Raw genomic sequence first — 18,689 nt, forward strand, 5'->3', positions numbered from 1 at the left:
TATAATAGCTATTTATGATATACGTGTTAAAAGTAAGATTTTATTTTGTGAGTGAAGATGATTAAAAAACGAGCGTAGCGAGTTTTTTAACTTCACGAACAAAATAAAATCACTTTTAACACGTATATCATACACTATTTTTTCTACAAAACAATCGGAAGAACTTTAAACTCAATAAAAATAAGAAATCAAAAAATACCACACAGATCGCAGTGTTTATGAACCAAAATTTTCGTAGCAACCAGTGCTGTTTGATTTACTTTTAACACTAGTGTTAAAAGTAACTTACTTTTAACACTCTTGTCAAAAAATGACATTTTTAACATCAAAAATGACAATTAAAAAGCCCACTTTTAACAGTTTTGTAGAAAAACATTTTTATATATTATTAACCAAATAAAGCAACTGAATTGTTATGATTGGAAAAGTTCCAGTTTGTTTACTAGAACGATAAAACGACTATAAAATAATAAACATCAATACTATACCTAGAGGAACATCTAAAATATGTCAATAGTTTTTTGGTAGTTTGCTTGATACTGAACCGAAAATAATGCGATATATTTTCGAGTATATTTTAATATGTGCAAAATTTTCTTCAGCGCGAATAAATGTTTTTTGAAATTTCAAGTTTCTGAAAAATGTCTTCAACCTCAAAAAACAATTCATGTGTTATAGTTTTTATCGTTGCAGATTTGGCAATACTATTGTCGTTAATATTGCTTGTCCTCAATTTGTCACTTTTTGAATTGAATTTGATTTGTTCTTTTGAATTAATGAAAAATATTTATAGAAACAAATGACATTTTGGAAAAGACTACAGGAATGTAAATCGGTTTTTATCTAACAAATATATTGGCCTAACAATTCTAAATAAAATGCCGAAATAGTAAGATTTTCCAGTATAGTATACAGGGTGTTCCTAAATAAGTGTCGCAATGGAAAACTGTAAATTCCTCTTGAAAAAGAAGCATTATTTTCCTCTTCCATTTTTCTCTCCGGGTTTTCGTTTTCGAGATACACGGTGTCAAAATTTTCATTTTTTAAAAATTTTTTGCCAATATCTTATGAACCGTTTGAACTGCAGGACTGAGTTTTTGTACATGCATTACCACTATTAATAGCTACTTTTTCGCACTTTTCTCGAATTCATTGAACGTGCCAGTAGTGGAGATTTTAAGGTATCGTCAGGGTTCCCCCCCCCTAACTTATACGCCACTGGACAAATTGATATGTGACAGCAAATTCTGAAGCGCCAATGAATTTTACACAAAAAAAGTTCTCTTGGTTCATTGCTCTAAAGTCAACCGTTTTCAAGAAAAATTACTTTTTATGAAAAAAAACAAACATTTTGCTAACGTTTCGAAAATCTTTTGTAATTCAAAGGATAGGTAGTAATAATTAACAATTTTAACGAAATTTAACAACATTTGCTACAAGTAGCTATTAATAGTGGTAATGTATGTACAAAAGCTCAGTCCTGTAGTTCAAACGGTTCCTAAGATATTGGCAAAAATCTGAAAAAAAATTTTGACACTGTGTATCTCGAAAACGAAAGCTCGGAGAGAAAAATGGAAGAGGAAAAATATGTTTCTCTTTTCAAGAGGAATTTACAGTTTTCCGTTGCGACACTTATTTAGGAACACCCTGTATACAGGGTGTTTGATAAGTCGATGCATTCCTTGCATGAGGTTATAGTACAAGTGATTTGTGATATATTTCCTTAATATACTATATTCCGAAAACGCTTAGTTTCTGATCTACATGGTGATAAAGTTTTAATAAAAAAATGCAAATTTATAAATATTGCGGAAACCGCTCAGAATATTTTAATGAAATTTTATGAGGTGTGACAATTAACAACAATACATGTTTTACGATAAAAATATTGTTTTTAGTTTCACCAGTGGCGTGCGCACAGGCACGTCTTTGGATATTTTTAAAGAAAAAAATTATATGCAACTGATTTTTCTTAAAATAAAAATTATTTTTCAATTCCTTGTTCAATTTGGAAAAGGGACGAGAAAACTGTTTTTCTTATGATGCACTGTTTTCGAGTAAAAAAAAATAAAATCGATTTATTGCATAGCGTAATCCGGTTTCAATAATTTGAAAAATAGCAGAAATTATGCACTCAGCTTTTTTTGTACAAATTTTATTACAAAAAATTATTATTCCTCGCTGCTAACATCAATCTAAAAATTTTTTATCAATTTTTAGATTCACTCTATTCACTATCTAAACAGAAATTAGCAAGTTGGCTGTGCACTCGTTTTTGTTATTGTTTGACAAAATTAATAATAGCTGTCACTGAGTGTTTGAGTGTGAAATAGTTAAGTGCATAATTTCAGCTATTTTTCAAATTATTGAAACCGAATTACGCCATGCAAGAAATGGATTTTATTTTTTTTCTCGAAAACGGCGCGTCATAAGAAAAACAGTCAAGATACCTTTTCTCTTCCAAAATGAACAAGGAATTCAAAAATAATTTAATAATACTTTAAGAAAAATTAGTGCTGTATCATATTTTTCTTTAACAATATCTAGAGACATGCCTGTGCGCACGCCATTGGTGAAACTGAAAACAATATTTTTATAGTAAAACATGTATTGTTGTTAACTGTCAAAGCCTGTAAAATTTCATTAAAATATTCTGAGCGGTTTCCGTAATATTTATAAATTTGCATTTTTGTATTAAAACTTTAACACCCTGTAGATCGGAAACTAAGCGTTTTCGGAATATAGTATATTAAGGAAAAATATCACAAATCGCTTGTACTATAACCTCCTGCAAGGAATGCATCGACTTACCAAACACCCTGTATAGTTATTTGCTGGAACAACAAAGATACAAGATATTTTTTGCAATGTTGCATTATTATACAATTTCGATATATCAGGTGTGTTTTTCAGTGCAATTGCAATTCAGTGGCAATTTCACTATAAAATTATTTAATTTATTGTAATGAAAAATAGACAGATAATAGGATACTGCTTGCTCTTGATTGTTTGAAGAAATATTTCTGCACTAAATATCCCCATCACGTGCAGGAATGGTAAAATAATGGAGGCCGAATGTGAAGCTTGTATCACCGAAATCTGGGAACTAGTCTAACATAATTACGGCCAGGTAAGAAATGCTAGCCCACGCAGGCATAAAACAATCCCTCGCAGAGGAATGTTAAAATTTCGTAATAAGTAATTATAGAAAATAGCAGCTTTATTTTGTTTTAATACCAGTATTGTTGGTGTAACATTTAAATACGTATAATGAAAGCAAAGTAACTACGTTGGATGCTTATGGAATTAAAAATTGAATACAATTTGTTAATTTATAAATGCTAGATAGATATAGCCATTTTCTAAAAAAAAAAGGAATTACTTTGAATGGACCTTTATACTAGCTGTTACAAATTCGCTTCTCATTACAAAGATCTCGGAAACGGTAAGAGGTACGAAGTAGCTTAAATGAGAGCAAAGTTGCGTAATCAAGGGACCAACATTACGCCTCTAAAAAATTAAGGCTAACATGATTAGTTTTCGAAATATTTGAAAAAAAACCGAAATTTTGGAAATCCGTTTTTGTTTAATTTCAGCCTTATTTGAAGTGATATTGAAAAAAGAAGAACACTTTCTCATGGTCACTTTTTGCCCTCTATCGAATGGCATAATCAATTTTTATATGTAACGTTTCGTCTCCCCAGGACCATCATCAATTTCATTTTTTTAAATACGATCCTAGAAATTTTATTACATTTTTTGCAAGCCTTCACGATCCCCAATACAGTACTGCCTCAGTCCGAACCAAATTCAGACGTTTTGTCTAGAAGAATTCATCTTCAGTGTATTCGTTCGAAATTTATCTAATTTTTATTTCGATTTCTTTGTTTGTTGAATTATCGTACATTGTAAGTGTCGTTAGACCCTGTGAAAACCATCTAGTTATTTAAACTATTACCACCACGCATTAAAATAAAACATTATTAGAGTTTTATTCCCGTGTCCATAGTTATTTCTAGGCTTCTCGAGTGCTCAAAATTCAAACAAATTCCGATCTATTTTTTTCAGGATATTCATACAAATACATCTGACATGCTCGTTCACAGTTACAGTTACAGATATAATAAATTCCGATGATATTACGCTGAGTTGGCGTGTTGGTTGTTCATATGCATTTTTAAGAATTAATTTGTCATAGTAAAATTAAAATTGTAATAATATTTTAATTTTGACGCAACAACTTATTGAGTTATGTATGACCAAGTGATGATAATATTGATAATAGTTAATAATAATAAATGTTTTATTGTAACGCGTGGTGGTAATAGTTTAAATAAGTAGATGGATTTCACAGTGTCTAACGACACTTACAGTGTCTAACGACACTTACAGTGTACGATAATTCAATAAACAAAGAAATCTAAATAAAAAATTTAGATAAATTTGGGACGAATACACTGAAGATGATGAATTTTTCGAGACAAAACGTCTGAATCTGGTTCGGACTGAGGCAGTACAGTATTGGGGGTCATGAAGGCTTGCAAAAAACGTAATAAAATTTCTAGGGTCGTATTTAAAAAAATGAAGTTGACGATGGTCCTGGAGAGACGAAACGTTACATACAAAAATTGATTATGCCGTTCGATAGAGGGCAAAAAGTGGCCATGAGAAAGTGTTGTTCTTATTTCAATATCACCTCAAACAAGGCTGAAATGAAACAAAAACGGATATCCAAAATTTCGTTTTTCTCAAATATTTCGAAAATTAATCATGTTAGCCTTGATTTTTTAGAGGCATAATGTTGGTCCCCTGATTATAAAACATTGCCCCCATTTAAGCTACTGCGTATCTCTTACCGTTTCCGAGATTCCTGTAGTGAGAAGCAAATTTGTAGCAGCTGGTATGTAAGAAATATGTATTATTTTATGTATAGTTCAGTACCTAATTACAAATGCATTATATTTGTCGATTTACCAAATTAAATCTTTGTGAAATTAAAAAATAAATTGTCTATTTGATAATTAAGCATTCTAGAAATTACCATACTTTTCTTTATATTCGTTTTGTTATTTCTAAAAATACATTTTTACTGGACGTGGATGTTTCGATTAAAATTAACATCCCTCTCTATAAAATGCAATGCCGTGTTGCTAAGTGGCATCCGGCTGCTCCAAAGGCTGCAGGAATAACGAATTCAGTCGCCGGATCGTCTGCAAGCTCAAGTTTTAACTTATATTCGACTAAAATTACTGGTAACTATAGCTAACTCTCTGGACTCGTTTGAAAGGTTTGTCTAAAATATATTTAAATATAATGTGACGTAAATTTATATTTTGTTAGAAGTTTGACCGCAATTAATTCAGCATGGGATAGATTAAGCATAAATGAACAAAAATGTTGTGTATTGTATGGGAGAATATTGAATTGTTTTTAAAATACGTCGAGTACTAGGGAGTTTCATCACAACTTGGCAACAGTGCGAGTCGAATCACTAGCGGATGCAAAATTGCGAGACAAAAAAGGCACTTTTAATCCGAATAAAACATGCTATTATATTTTTTTCAACCGAAAACTCTCATTTAATTATTAATTTGTGGTTTGAAATTATTATTTAAAACAAATTTGAATAATAAAGCAAAGTAAGTAGGATATATCGATGCAGTCATGGATACTTTCTCAAACATTAGTCATTAGTTGCCATATTGCTAATTGAGTTTATTTGTGATTGTTTGTAGTTCAATTTGCTGAAAACTCTGTAAAAATGGAATCTAATGAAGATTTAGGTGTATCTGGAGATACTGGAGTGTGCGAAAGAAATTTCTTTGGATCTTCTCCCAAAGAAATCTCGAGAAATTTATGAATATGTCTACCAATATTTTATGGATTGGTGCAAAGAAAAAAATATTAAGTTGTATTCAGAAGATGTATTGATGGTATATTTCTCGAACTTAATAAATTACCTACATAAAATGAAGCTGTCAACGCTTTGGTCACAATGTTCAATGTTGCGGTCAGCGTTGGATATAAAGAAGGGGATTGATATAAGTAAATGTTCAAAGTTACGCTTTTATCGTGAAACAAAATGAGAGATATGTAACCCAAAAAATCGGGAGTATTTACAAAGGAATAAGTTGATTGCTTCTTGAATAGTACACCTGATAATTTAGGTATATTTGATGATGAAGGTGAAAGCTCTAAATTTCTAAAAAGCTTCTTTATGGGCCGTCCTAATGTTGGGGGTTGCAGGCGCATGCCGTTCTGATGAATTAGTCAATTTAACAATAATTGATAATGTTGAAGATATGAAATCCGCCTTAATTATAAAATTCCCAATACCAAAGCCAAAGGAATACATTCTTTTACTGTGCTGGTAGACAATTATTTAAGTTTTTATCGAAAATATGCTGCTTTACGTCCACCCGGATTGGTAGAACGTCGATTATTTCTCAGATATATTATAGTGGAACGTGCCATCGAATGGTGGTCGGTATTCATAAAATCAGTGCCGTCTCGCAAGAAGTGGCAACATTTTTAAAGCTGGACAACTGGAAAGAATACCTACAGTAGACACGCATTACGACGATCGTCTGCTACCCTCTTCGTTAACAGCGATGGTGACATACATATACATATATTTTATAAAAGACATTTATTAAAAAGCGCAGATATTGTCTAGTTATATTATCAACACTTCTGATACTGTCGTTTAAAAAAATGTAGAAATGGTTAGGTCTTTCTACCGTGATTATTTTGACGCTTAAGGCTTTGTCAAGGGTTATGCAAAAACTACAAAAATACAAGATATTTCTTTGAAATAATACACTGTTTAACAGTTTTAATATACCAGATATGTGTTTCTGTATTAATAATATTTAGGCATATCATTTTGAATTTTTATTTGAGATAATTATGAATTACTATAGTCGTTTACTGGGTATTGCTGTGCTTTAATTCAATACTAGATGAGACACACAGAGTAATTGATTCCTGCAATATCAACAGTTAGTAATCTTGTTTGTGACTTGAATAATTTTTGCATACCTGGATTTTTGGCATTGTTTGACTCCATTTGATAAGACTTTTAAAAAATGTTTTTTTATTTATTTGAATTATCTAAATATCTTACAATTATAAGACAGACTAGAGACAGACTTTAGTCGGGAAAACATTTTCATTCCAGTCCTCAAATCTGTTCGCTACTCGGCAGCTGCGCCAATGCATCCAAAAGGAGGAAAATTATACTTAGGGAAGAATAATATTATGTAATTCATTGTTTTTTTGTTAGTTTTGTTATTAATTTATTAATTATAATTTAGAATACTCTATTAGAAATACATTTAGGAGTTTTATCTTTACATTTACGTTTAGGTAATAAAAAAAATTTTGAAAATAAGCTGTTTATTCTGGTGATATGTCTTTGTGGCATTTGTGAGTTTTGCCGAAGGCACAAATTTTAAATCAAAGTGGTAAAGGCTAAGGGTTTTCAGTTAATTCTCTTACATGACTGAGTGTTTCCTATTTATGTCAAAAGAATAATTATCGTAGTTTGCTGTGTGGTAAATAATGAAGGTTACAGTAAATAATTGCAGTTTGACATTCTTAAATAATTAGTAAGTACCTAATAGAAATAAGTATAAACTCATAACAAGTCAACTGTCATATTTTGTTACCTAATTATTTATTAAAGAATCTATATACAAGTACTAAACTGCATTCCTTTTTTTTATTATTATTATGGCTCATGCCGTGGTAGCATTTTTTTTATCATAAACAAATTAAAAGAGTCTTGGAGCTAAAATTAACGTCTTACGCAAATTCCGATGGTATTTTCGGAATCTACACCTCAAATTAGACTAGCAAATTTTTTCTTAGATAATTTTCAGGAACATTTTCTTTTTTTCAAATAAGTATACCTACTGCAAAAAATGAAAGTATAATTTCTAAGCAAAATTGTTATATTATGTGAATTTTTTATTTAATTTATCTAAAAAATCTTTTTTAGAAAATTTTCAATGTACCTAAATGGATAGTGGGTAAATAATATAGCTATTCTTTAACTCTATTTATTTTTATCGTATTTTTATGAAGTAGGTAATGAATATTTACATTTACAAATAAAATCCGTATTTGTATGATCCTAGTAATTTTCAGTATATGTACTGCTAATATTCCAGTTGATTAGATAGAATTTTTCTCCATAAGTGATACGTCTTTTGATATCATTTTCCTTATATGTGCATCAGGATATCCGCAAGGGGCATATTGATTTGTATTTGCGATTTACTTTTGTGTCATTAATATATTAAAATGGGACAAAATGTATTTTCATATGCAAAAAGTCTTGCGGGATATTCAATCATAAAACAATTGAACATCAGTTAAATAATATATGACTTAAATACTGATTTTTTTGGGAAAATACACCCTGTATTTTTTGCACAAAATTGTATAGGTATATACGAAGTATTTCGGTCATAGTCATTGATCTGTTGAACTTCTGGTTCGAAATTAATTTCAACGGTGCTTATTTTTAACTATCCTCATAAATTTGAGTTGCATGACATAGCATTTTTAATTACGAATATGTGGTTTTGTCATTTTGTAAACGAATTAATGGATAAAATAGATGCATGCTTTAAAAATTCGAACAAGTGGGCTTTCGAAAACTGAAAAAAATATTGTGTAAAAAAAATATGACAGTTAACACATCTAAGTAGGTATATAATACATAATATTTGGCATAAAAATTTGTTGTCGATGATTCCATGCATCTTACAAATAATAATTATTTTTCAAAGTACACTTTCCAAATCTATCTATAAAAAATGTTATTTGTTTTTATTATTTGGCAGATAAAGACTTGAAAAGTATGATATAATTATAGGACTGCTAGGTTTATAATTAAAATACAAATACGAGTTTAGTCAGAACCAACGAAATTAATTTCCGGCCAAACCAAAGTTGAACAAATGAAAAGTTTCTAATTACCTATTTTCTTATACCTACGGTTTAAAAAAAAATATAGTGCTTTTATTGTTTTCCTGTGAGTGTCAATTGTTTTCTTGACTGCATATTATGATCTCGCAGGACTTTTTAATAAGTATACAATAAAAAGGAAATTATGAAACTGTCATATTATTTTCTGTAAGACAATAAACAGACGCTTTAGTTCCATAATTTCTATACATTGAAACAAGTCCAATAACAAATTATGTAAAGAATTGCTACTTTAAAAGGATGGAAAAAGGAATTTTTTGGCCAATGAAACAATTCGTTGCAATAGTTTTCAGTATTTGCATAAAAATGTATATAAACAGAGTACACAAAATAAACACAAAAGTTTTAAGTGGCATAAGTCCCAAGTTTTAATTAATTTCAAAGATACCTATCTGAAGGAGAAGTTTTCTGTTTGAATTGACAACAGCGTATATTTATTATTGGTAATACGAAGAGTTGGAAATACTGAAAAATTAAAGCGCTGTTCGTAAAAGCACAAATGAAATTGAGGAACAAACTGTGATGTACGTTATATTTACCATATTTTACAGCTATAATATAATAAGTGTTCAACATGTCTACCACCATTCTGCGTATCCAATTAGGTATTATTTACACGCTGGAAACTTTTCAGTATTGTTATTATTTCGGAACAACAAGAAAAATTACGAAATTGCTCTTCCTCCTTCCTTCACAATTTCGCTGGATTATAGCTCAACGATGAGTGTCACGAAAATTAAAAATCGTCGCGTGTAGAAAGCCTCATTTGTTTTGTCAATAAAATTATTGCGATTTACAAAAACCACCTACAAAAATTCTGTAGGTGTGTGGTAAATACTCGCTGTGCGTAAAAGAGGTACAATAATTGTTGTTTTAATTTTTTTTATAATCACTTTTGGTTTAGACACATTTTGGTTCCCAATTCTCCTTTTGCTTATATCGAAATTATCACTAACACTATCAAGTAGGTACCTGTCTCTTCTATCTACATGGGAATTTTATTTATGGTCTCGGTTCAAGGCACTGACAGTATCTAAAACACTAGGATAACGCAACGAATGGCTTAGCGGGCGATAAATGGTAAAAATAATTAAACAAAATATACAAACAATTATTCTCCAGTAACACTACTATAAACCAGTGGCGGCTCGTGACTTTTTGAGATGGGTGGGCAAAATTTTTTTTCTCATGTAACTTAATATCATATAATAATTGCAATCTACGTTAGTCTATTTACTTTTGAAAGTGTAAAAAACTTAAGATAGTTCGGCAAGATCAAACGAGAATGTCATCACAGTGATTTCTTGCCGGGATAGGGGATAAGGCAAGGATTACGTCATAGAAGGACATATAAAAAATTATATAATTCTCTAAACAAATAGTAAAATTCTCTATGACTTTTATAGCTGAAATTACTAACGATAAATTATAGCAAAATTCTGATAAGTAAATAAATAAATAAATAAGTAAATAAATAAATAAATAAATAAATAACCAAATAAATAAATAAATAAGTAAATAACCAAATCAATAAGGCGCTTTACAATGTCTCTATTTTCGTCCACGACTTTATTATGGTTTAAAATATTCTCACGAAATGCAGAATCAAGAAAAGTTTGAATGTTTTGTTTTCCTAATAATTTAAATTTTAATGTTGAATATGTATGCTCCTCCGATCGCTCGTGTTTTTTTTAAGATTCATTTATATGTTTCAGATCTGAATATCCTAGATAATTCCATGGAGTTTTACTTTTTTCATTAAACTGTAAGCAATTCCAACAATATAATTTGTTTCTAGTTTCACTACCTGTTAACCACTCATATTTATTGTACCAATTTTTACTAAATGATCTGTTACTTCCGCAATTGTTTTTATTTATTAAATTTTTCATGTCAGGCGTAGGTTTTAATTTTGAAATAAATAATTTATCATCGAAAGTTAACATACAAAATTTTTTATTTAATAAAAAATTAATAATATCACCATTGCTACTCACCAATTCGCTATTTTCGGCTTGCCATTTTGCTTTACTCCAAACTATTAAACATTAAAAACTTACCTAAACCACTATACTAACCCTAACCTAGAACTTACAAACAACCAAGTCGTGAAGTACAAGGAATAACAAATCTCTACCTTCCTAATCTATGAAATAAAACTAACATCAAACCGCAGATTACACGTAAGTACCCGAAGAATATACGAGTGAAGTCGAAGGGCTTGCCCGGAGAGTAGAGTTATTTTAGGTAATTATGTATATTCAAATGATAATTTATTAAAAATCTGATTGAAATAAAAAAAATATATTAAATAGAAGCTATTTTTTTAAATCGAACAGTTTATTATTTGAAAAAATAAATAAATATGTATCGAATTTAAAAGTCCTAAAAATAATTTATATCACTTCCATATTTACAAACTCGAATCTATTAAAATATTGAAAATTTTTCAGCAATCACTCTTAATTTAGTTTAACAGTAACGCTTCAAAATAACCTTAATAAATATAATTGTCAAAGAACATTCAACATATCATAGATATTTATTTTTTAACGCGATTTACAAATTATTATAAAACGGTTTATTACTTCGTTTACTAATATTTGTTTTCTGGAATACCTTTGCAGGGAAAAATTGTTTTAATGTTCAAAAATTCATTTAAAGAACAAAATTACAGCAAATAAATATACGTATATATATTTCCAACCAGTGGTGAAAAGTCTTAGGTGGTCGATACAACACTCGATGGGTGCTCAATGGGTATATGCGAGCTGTGTGCGGGCTCGAACGACTTGGGCCAAATATTCTAAATTAGTGAACGACTTACGTTTCCGATTATACTGTCTAGTCCTAGGTGCGTATAAGCATGCAAGGTATGGTTGGGGTACGGCGTTGTTTAATTCAGCGGCTACGGGCTAGCCCGAATGTTATGTTGGTTGCTGCCGAGATCATGATTAAAATATAATTTTAAAATTTGGTAGGGGGAGTTTAAAAGGAGGTAACGCATTTTAGATTTAATTTTATAAGAGTTGTCAAATCACTTTGATAAATATATACACAAATTTTTGTTTATTCTTCCGAAAATTTCAGGGTGGGCACTGCCCACCCTGCCCACCCCGACGAGCCGCCACTGCATAAACAATCAAAAGAAATGATTATTATTAACAATCACTTTTTAGTCAACTGAAAAGTGGTGTCGATAATTTAACACCTCAATTACAGCCGATACACAATTTGCGTAGAGTGAACAGTTGAGAAAACAATAAAAACAACAGAACATGATTCACAACTGAGTATCTTTTATTGCTATGTTGCCGGATCGTTAGACTTGAGTTACGCATAATTAAAAACATCAGAAACGATACCTTATTATCATATTTTTGCATAAAATAATGTTTGGAGAAATACATTATTATTTAGATACCCTAAAAAATTATTGCTGTATGTTTTTATTCTGTAAACTTTGATTTAAATTCGGTAAAGAAACTATTTTTTCTCAAAAATCGTTATGATTAGAGACCACGTTGCTTTTAATATTTTAGAAACACATATAAGCTTGTTTTCTTAAATGTTGTCGGGGAAACTGATTTTTTTACCTTTTACCCATAAATAATTTCATATTGTTAGACACCTATAGGTATTACACAAAGACGCTTCATTAAGTACTATCTTAACTTTTATTATAAAATCCAGTTTAATAAAATAAAACATTTACTTTGAATCCGGTGTTCTATATTACACTTTGTATAAACGTATAGCACTTACCCATATTGCGGACACTTGTATATATTTCAAAAAATTGGATTCCTTTAAAAAATTTTAATAAATTGAAATGGACAGTAGCGCCCCTGTCAGTTTTTCACAGAAAATTATTACAGTATTAAAACTAATCCACTAGCAAGCAAGTAAGTCGATTGTATTATTTTAAAATATACGCATACGTATATCTTGTAACTTACGATGCATGACAATGTAGCTGGTTTCTTTAAACATAGAATAAATTAAAAAAGTGGGCAACGTTAATAATAAAATTCCTCTTATTACGAATGTAGTAATCTCGCATTTCTTTAAATCTACTGCAAATAATGGGTATATGCGTATGTGGCTGTTGCATTACAAAGTACATAATAATTATAACCTCATAAGTACATATTTGCAAAATGTATAAATAATTGAGGAATAATTCTACTGTAACAAATGTAACATAATTGTGTTACCACGTTATTGATCGCGAAATACCTACTTTGGTAATTTGTATAGATAGCATTTAAGAATTATTCAAAACTAAAACATCCAGTTTTACTGTAATATAGCATCTAATGCTATTTATGATATAAGTGTTAAAAGTAAGATTTTATTTTGTGAGTGAAGATGATTAAAAAACGAGCGTAGCGAGTTTTTTAACTTCACGAACAAAATAAAATCACTTCTAACACGTATATCATACACTATTTTTTCTACAAAACAATCGGAAGAACTTTAAACTCAATAAAAATAAGAAATCAAAAAATACCACACAGATCGCAGTGTTTATGAACCAAAATTTTCGTAGCAACCAGTGCTGTTTGATTTACTTTTATCACTAGTGTTAAAAGTAACTTACTTTTAACACGCGTGTCAAAAAGTGACATTTTTAACATCAAAAATGACAATTAAAAAGCCCACTTTTAACAGTTTTGTAGAAAAAATATATTTTTTCAATTTATTTATAATTTATATAGGAAAATAATGTTGTTACTTGAACAGTAAAAACATAATGTTTGGATATCGCATTTGAGGGAAATGATAGCTGATAATCGGAATATATAAATTTTCTCTTTACTGGGTTTGTTTTGCTTTGCTTTTCAATTTGCAGATAAATCAAAAACTTGTTTCCTATCAGCCAATGACAGTAATAAGATATCTACAGAACAGAGTTCGCGACGTGCGAGAATTAATTGTTGAAAGGAATTCATTAATGTGTGGAATTAAACGGAAACAATTATAAATGTTTATTAAATTCAATGAGCTAATTTACATCTTCAAATAATTTGATGTAAAGTTCTGCGTCTCTTAAGCGATGTAGGTATGTACCTAGGTATAAGCACTAGTTAAAGTTGTAAGAAAATTTTTAATTCCCAGTCAAAATTGGCGATATATAGTTATAAAAATGTTATTTTATCTTTTAAAATATTTAAAAAAACTTATTATGTTCTCTTCTCTCTACCTACTTACAAATTTTCCTAAAATAAAAATTAAAAATGATATAATACAACTAACAATTTTTTCATGAATTTACAATTTAAATTTTTGCAATTAATTCTAGGTCAAAAAATTTATCAATTTTTTTGAATGTCTGACAAGTGTATTAAATTATGCACCCATCAATGAATTAAACGAACTTTTTACTGATAGTTCCAATCTTTGACAATGTTATTATCTCCTTCATTCACGCCTATTGTTCCTTCATATGAATATTTCATATTCCCCAAAGTAACAATGCCCTTACCTTAAACTAACTCAACAAGAGAAAAAACTTATAGGAAAACCAAGAAACGCCAATAAATACATATATTCCACTACCATTAGTTATGATAATTATCTAATTTACATAAATTTTCAACTGATTACCATTATCAGTAGGTATTAGATGAAATGGTTTAGCAAACATGCATGAAATAGGGAAGGATTTATTATCTACCTTGTTTCAAGAACCATAAGATGATATTTTGGTTTCAAGCAGCCCGCCGGATTTTAAAATGCAATGTAGTATAAGATTTTTTTGAAACATGACATTAAAAGATAGTTATAAAAGAGAATACTTCTACGAATAGTATTTTTTTAGTCTGTAGCATATTGGTGCAATATACTTTTCAACATTCACTTATTTATATTTACTCAAGTCCAGTGTCACCGCCCAAATAAAATATATTTGTTTTTCGACATTTTTATATTATTAACGCAAGAATTAATTCATGAAATAATTATTTTACCTACCTTAAATCCTTTAATTGAAATACCCAAGGAATAATTGGCAAGATGTGTAAACTGAGGCGAAAAATCAAGAAATTCCATTTAAAAAATTTATATCGATGACAAATTAGACATGTGTATGCATTATTTAAGTAGGTAAACCAAATATATTCCCATGTAAAAAAGTTATAGGTACCGATGACAGGTGTATACATTATTTCAACCAAATACTCTTTTCTGTGTAATTTTTTCACTCTTAAAGCATTTATTTTACTATTTTCAAAAATTATTTAGTACAATTACGTTATTAGAATTATTATTAAATCACTAAACGCTTTGCTAAATTATCAGCAATATATTTTTCACGAAAATTCATAATTAAACAAAAAACTATAACAAAAATGGGCAGCCATACCTATTATCAACTAATTTTATAATTTAAACTATCTTACGATTACCAGATTTTCGGGAGAAGTTGCTTACTGTACGGAAGTACAGCAAACTTTGACTTATTCAAATATTAAAGACTATAAGTTATGAAGACCAAGGATATTACTAAATAGTAGGTATTTTTCTATGTCTTGTGTCAAATATTGATATAACAATATTTTAGCATTGACTTTTTTTACGTTTGAAAGATGCTGAAATGCAATGTCACATAAGTATTTATTTTCCCATATTTTTATAATTAGCTCAAGCATCAATCATTATTTTACCTATCTTAAAGTGTTTCATATTGAATATTTGACATAATTGATGAATATCTGGAAACTGAATCGAAAAGTCAAAAAATCTCGTTTAAAAAAGTAATATCCATGACAAATTAGACAGATGTGTACATTATTTAAAGCAAATATTCTTTACACTGTCATTTTTCCACAAAATACATTTTACATTTTCAAAAATTATTTAACAATAAGAAGTAGAAAGCAAACTATCACCCTTATTTAATTTAGAAACGTCTCGAGTATCGGTAATACTGAATATATCTTTCACCAAAATTCACTATTACCAAATTTTATAATTTAATGTAACTCTTTCTTCTAAATTAATCTTATTACATTTAGTTTGGCACAAAATTCACAGGACATTAGAGAGGTGTTGATATATCCATTAGAATAATTTGGAAAAGATTGAAAATATTGTCACGAACTCGTTTTATTCAAATTCAAAATACAAACGTGTGTGGAAAATTAAGAGCCCGATGAAAGACTCACTGCGCGTGTCCGACAGAAGAGCAATTGGATGGTGGTAATATTTATTGTCACAGATTGTAGGTACATATTTGTGTGCAACTTGGTGAGTTTCTTGGCCGTGTTTCTTTGGCCATTTAAGCAGATTTGGATACTACACGTTTGGAAATCTATCATTTGCTGCACAGTATCCGCCAAAGGTAGGCATTACAAATTTTATGAAGTACTTAACGTAGACAATGATAGTTGGGAAGGTAAAATATCCGAGTAGTTGCTTAAATTTGCAAGGTTAAACTATTAAAATTTAAGTTTAGGCGTCGCGTCCGTTTATTCGGGGGGAAAAGGGTGTATTTTAACGTATAGGAATGCGAATGTGTAAGTGCATCTAATACGTGTAAGTGCATCTAATACAAATATCGGCTCACCTCATACTGTTGGTAGTTCGCTAGAGAGGAATTAGAATTTATATAGAATCGTGACATCATTCCATATCCAAGTGCCACTAGCGACGAATGCGAAACAGGTATACGCACAGATGCACTCAATATTTAATCGGTCTATAAATAACTATTATCACAAGAACACACATCCCTTAGAACACTATTTCTGGTCTCCCTCTTTCTCTCTCTCTTTAAAATTAGTATCACAGAATATTTGAAAACGTCCTACAAATCAACGAACTAAATATTTCGACGGATTAGTTGTGAATTTGGGGTGTACGCGATATGTTAGTTTTAGGCGGGTTTCCAGGCACTGTGTGTGAGATGGTAATGTCAAGTCCTTTGGCTAGTATCGAAGCCTGCCGGGGGTAAGACTAGCGGCCATTGGCCAGAACGATAAGATACTCGCTTTGTGATTGGCTTACCGAGTTACGTGCCACAGGCGACTGCGATTACAAACCTTCAATTTCATCTTTTGATTTACTTCTCCGTATTGCTGTGGGTGTATGCTATGCTTATGTTATGCACCAGACAATAAGAAAGAAGAAAAATAGTATGCCCCAAGGAATAAATCTAGAGGGAAATATCACACACACGCTATTAAATGGCTACGTACAAAGCGGACGAAATAAGCGAAATTATCTCTTGCATGCGTTTTCCTCGCCAAATTCATTGTTTTAATAAACAGTAAGTACATTTTTTTTTTCATAGACATTTATTAAAATATTTCCCGTTTATCGAAATCAATTGAAACAAAAATAATTGCAAAATTATAATACACTAGGACTTTTGTCTTGAAATCATTAAAACGGTTTTTTATACCGCACCCATTAAAATATATACCATCATTTAAACATGGCTTCCTAAGTTACGAACCCATGAATCAAATCCAGCGAAAAGTAATGAAAAAATTACCTACACATACATACCTACCTGTATTCCTCATACAACTTTTTATGAAATTTTATAGAAATTAAACCATCACTATTTTTACTGACTTTATAAGGTTTTACAAAATTTATCTCTGTGGTAAAGTCAAAAAAACTAAACTAGGAAAATTCTGATCGAGATAGTCATAAGAAGCGAAGCACGGTAATTTATACAGAAAGAACATATAGTTATGTATTTGAAGTTTTCTAAAAAACTGTCTTTGTATTATTATATCTTACATATTTTTTTAGAGTGGCTAAAATAAGTGAAATTATCTCTTATAGCTGTTTTACATTGACAATTTATTGATGAATTAATCCATGAAGTCGCTTCATCAATAAATTGGACAAGTGTAATGCACCAAATCTGCTGTCAAATAACTTCATGAATTTATTCATCAAGTTCTTGACGAATTAGAGCATGTTCTAATTTTCGTCAATTTCTCCTATTCGTGAAGTTCAGAAGTACCTACCAACCCAACAGAATTCCAGCCTCAGATCAGTAATGAGGTTATGTTATTGGAATATGTAAATAATTGTGTTGGGTCGTACCTACTAGTTTTGCATTGTTTTTGCTGATTTGTTACTTACAAAAACTAATATTTATATAATATGTGTCAAAACGGTACCGCTGTTGCATCACTACAATTAATTATGAGTGGAAAGGTGACATTTTTGAAATTTATTTGCTTCTTTGATTCGTTGGTAGAACTGATTCGTGCGTCAAAAAACTTGACCAAGTCTGTAGCAGCGTAAAACCACACTGTTTACCAATAAATTCGTGAATTAATTCAGGAAGAACTTCGTCAATTTATTTATCAATAAATTGTCAATGTAAAACAGCTATTAGATACATTTTCCTCTCCAAATCCACTATGATAATGTCTGCTCTATTTTTGTCGATATTTCATTAATTCAATATTTTACCTACCTTTATCGATACAAAAATAATTACGTATTGCAGTATTATATTTTTTTATACCACACCTACTAAGATATGTCATTATTTAAATATGGCTGCTTAAGTTATGAACTCATAAATGAAATCAAATGAACAAATAGGGAAAGAAATTACCAAATCTTTCATTACTCAAATTCGTTGGCGTACACAATTTTTGATGGGGTTTTCTTTATAGGAAATAAACCAGAATCATTTTGTACTCATCCTATAGGGTTTT

General features: G+C 30.0%; 1 protein-coding gene across 1 annotated transcript in view; it reads right to left on the reverse strand.

Moving 5' to 3' along the window:
* The window catches only part of LOC108904704 (transcription factor AP-2-epsilon), a 77,670-nt gene extending 60,874 nt beyond the window's left edge, over positions 1–16,796 (reverse strand). Inside the window, exon 1 of the mRNA XM_018707346.1 lies at positions 16,568–16,796. Coding sequence (XP_018562862.1) covers positions 16,568–16,627 — 60 coding nt within the window. The 5' untranslated portion in view covers positions 16,628–16,796. The remainder of the gene's footprint in view (positions 1–16,567) is intronic.
* Between the last annotated feature and the right edge of the window lie 1,893 nt (positions 16,797–18,689).

This window comes from Anoplophora glabripennis, unplaced genomic scaffold, assembly GCF_000390285.2.
Source record: "Anoplophora glabripennis isolate ALB-LARVAE unplaced genomic scaffold, Agla_2.0 scaffold206, whole genome shotgun sequence".
In the NCBI taxonomy this organism is placed as follows: domain Eukaryota; kingdom Metazoa; phylum Arthropoda; class Insecta; order Coleoptera; family Cerambycidae; genus Anoplophora; species Anoplophora glabripennis.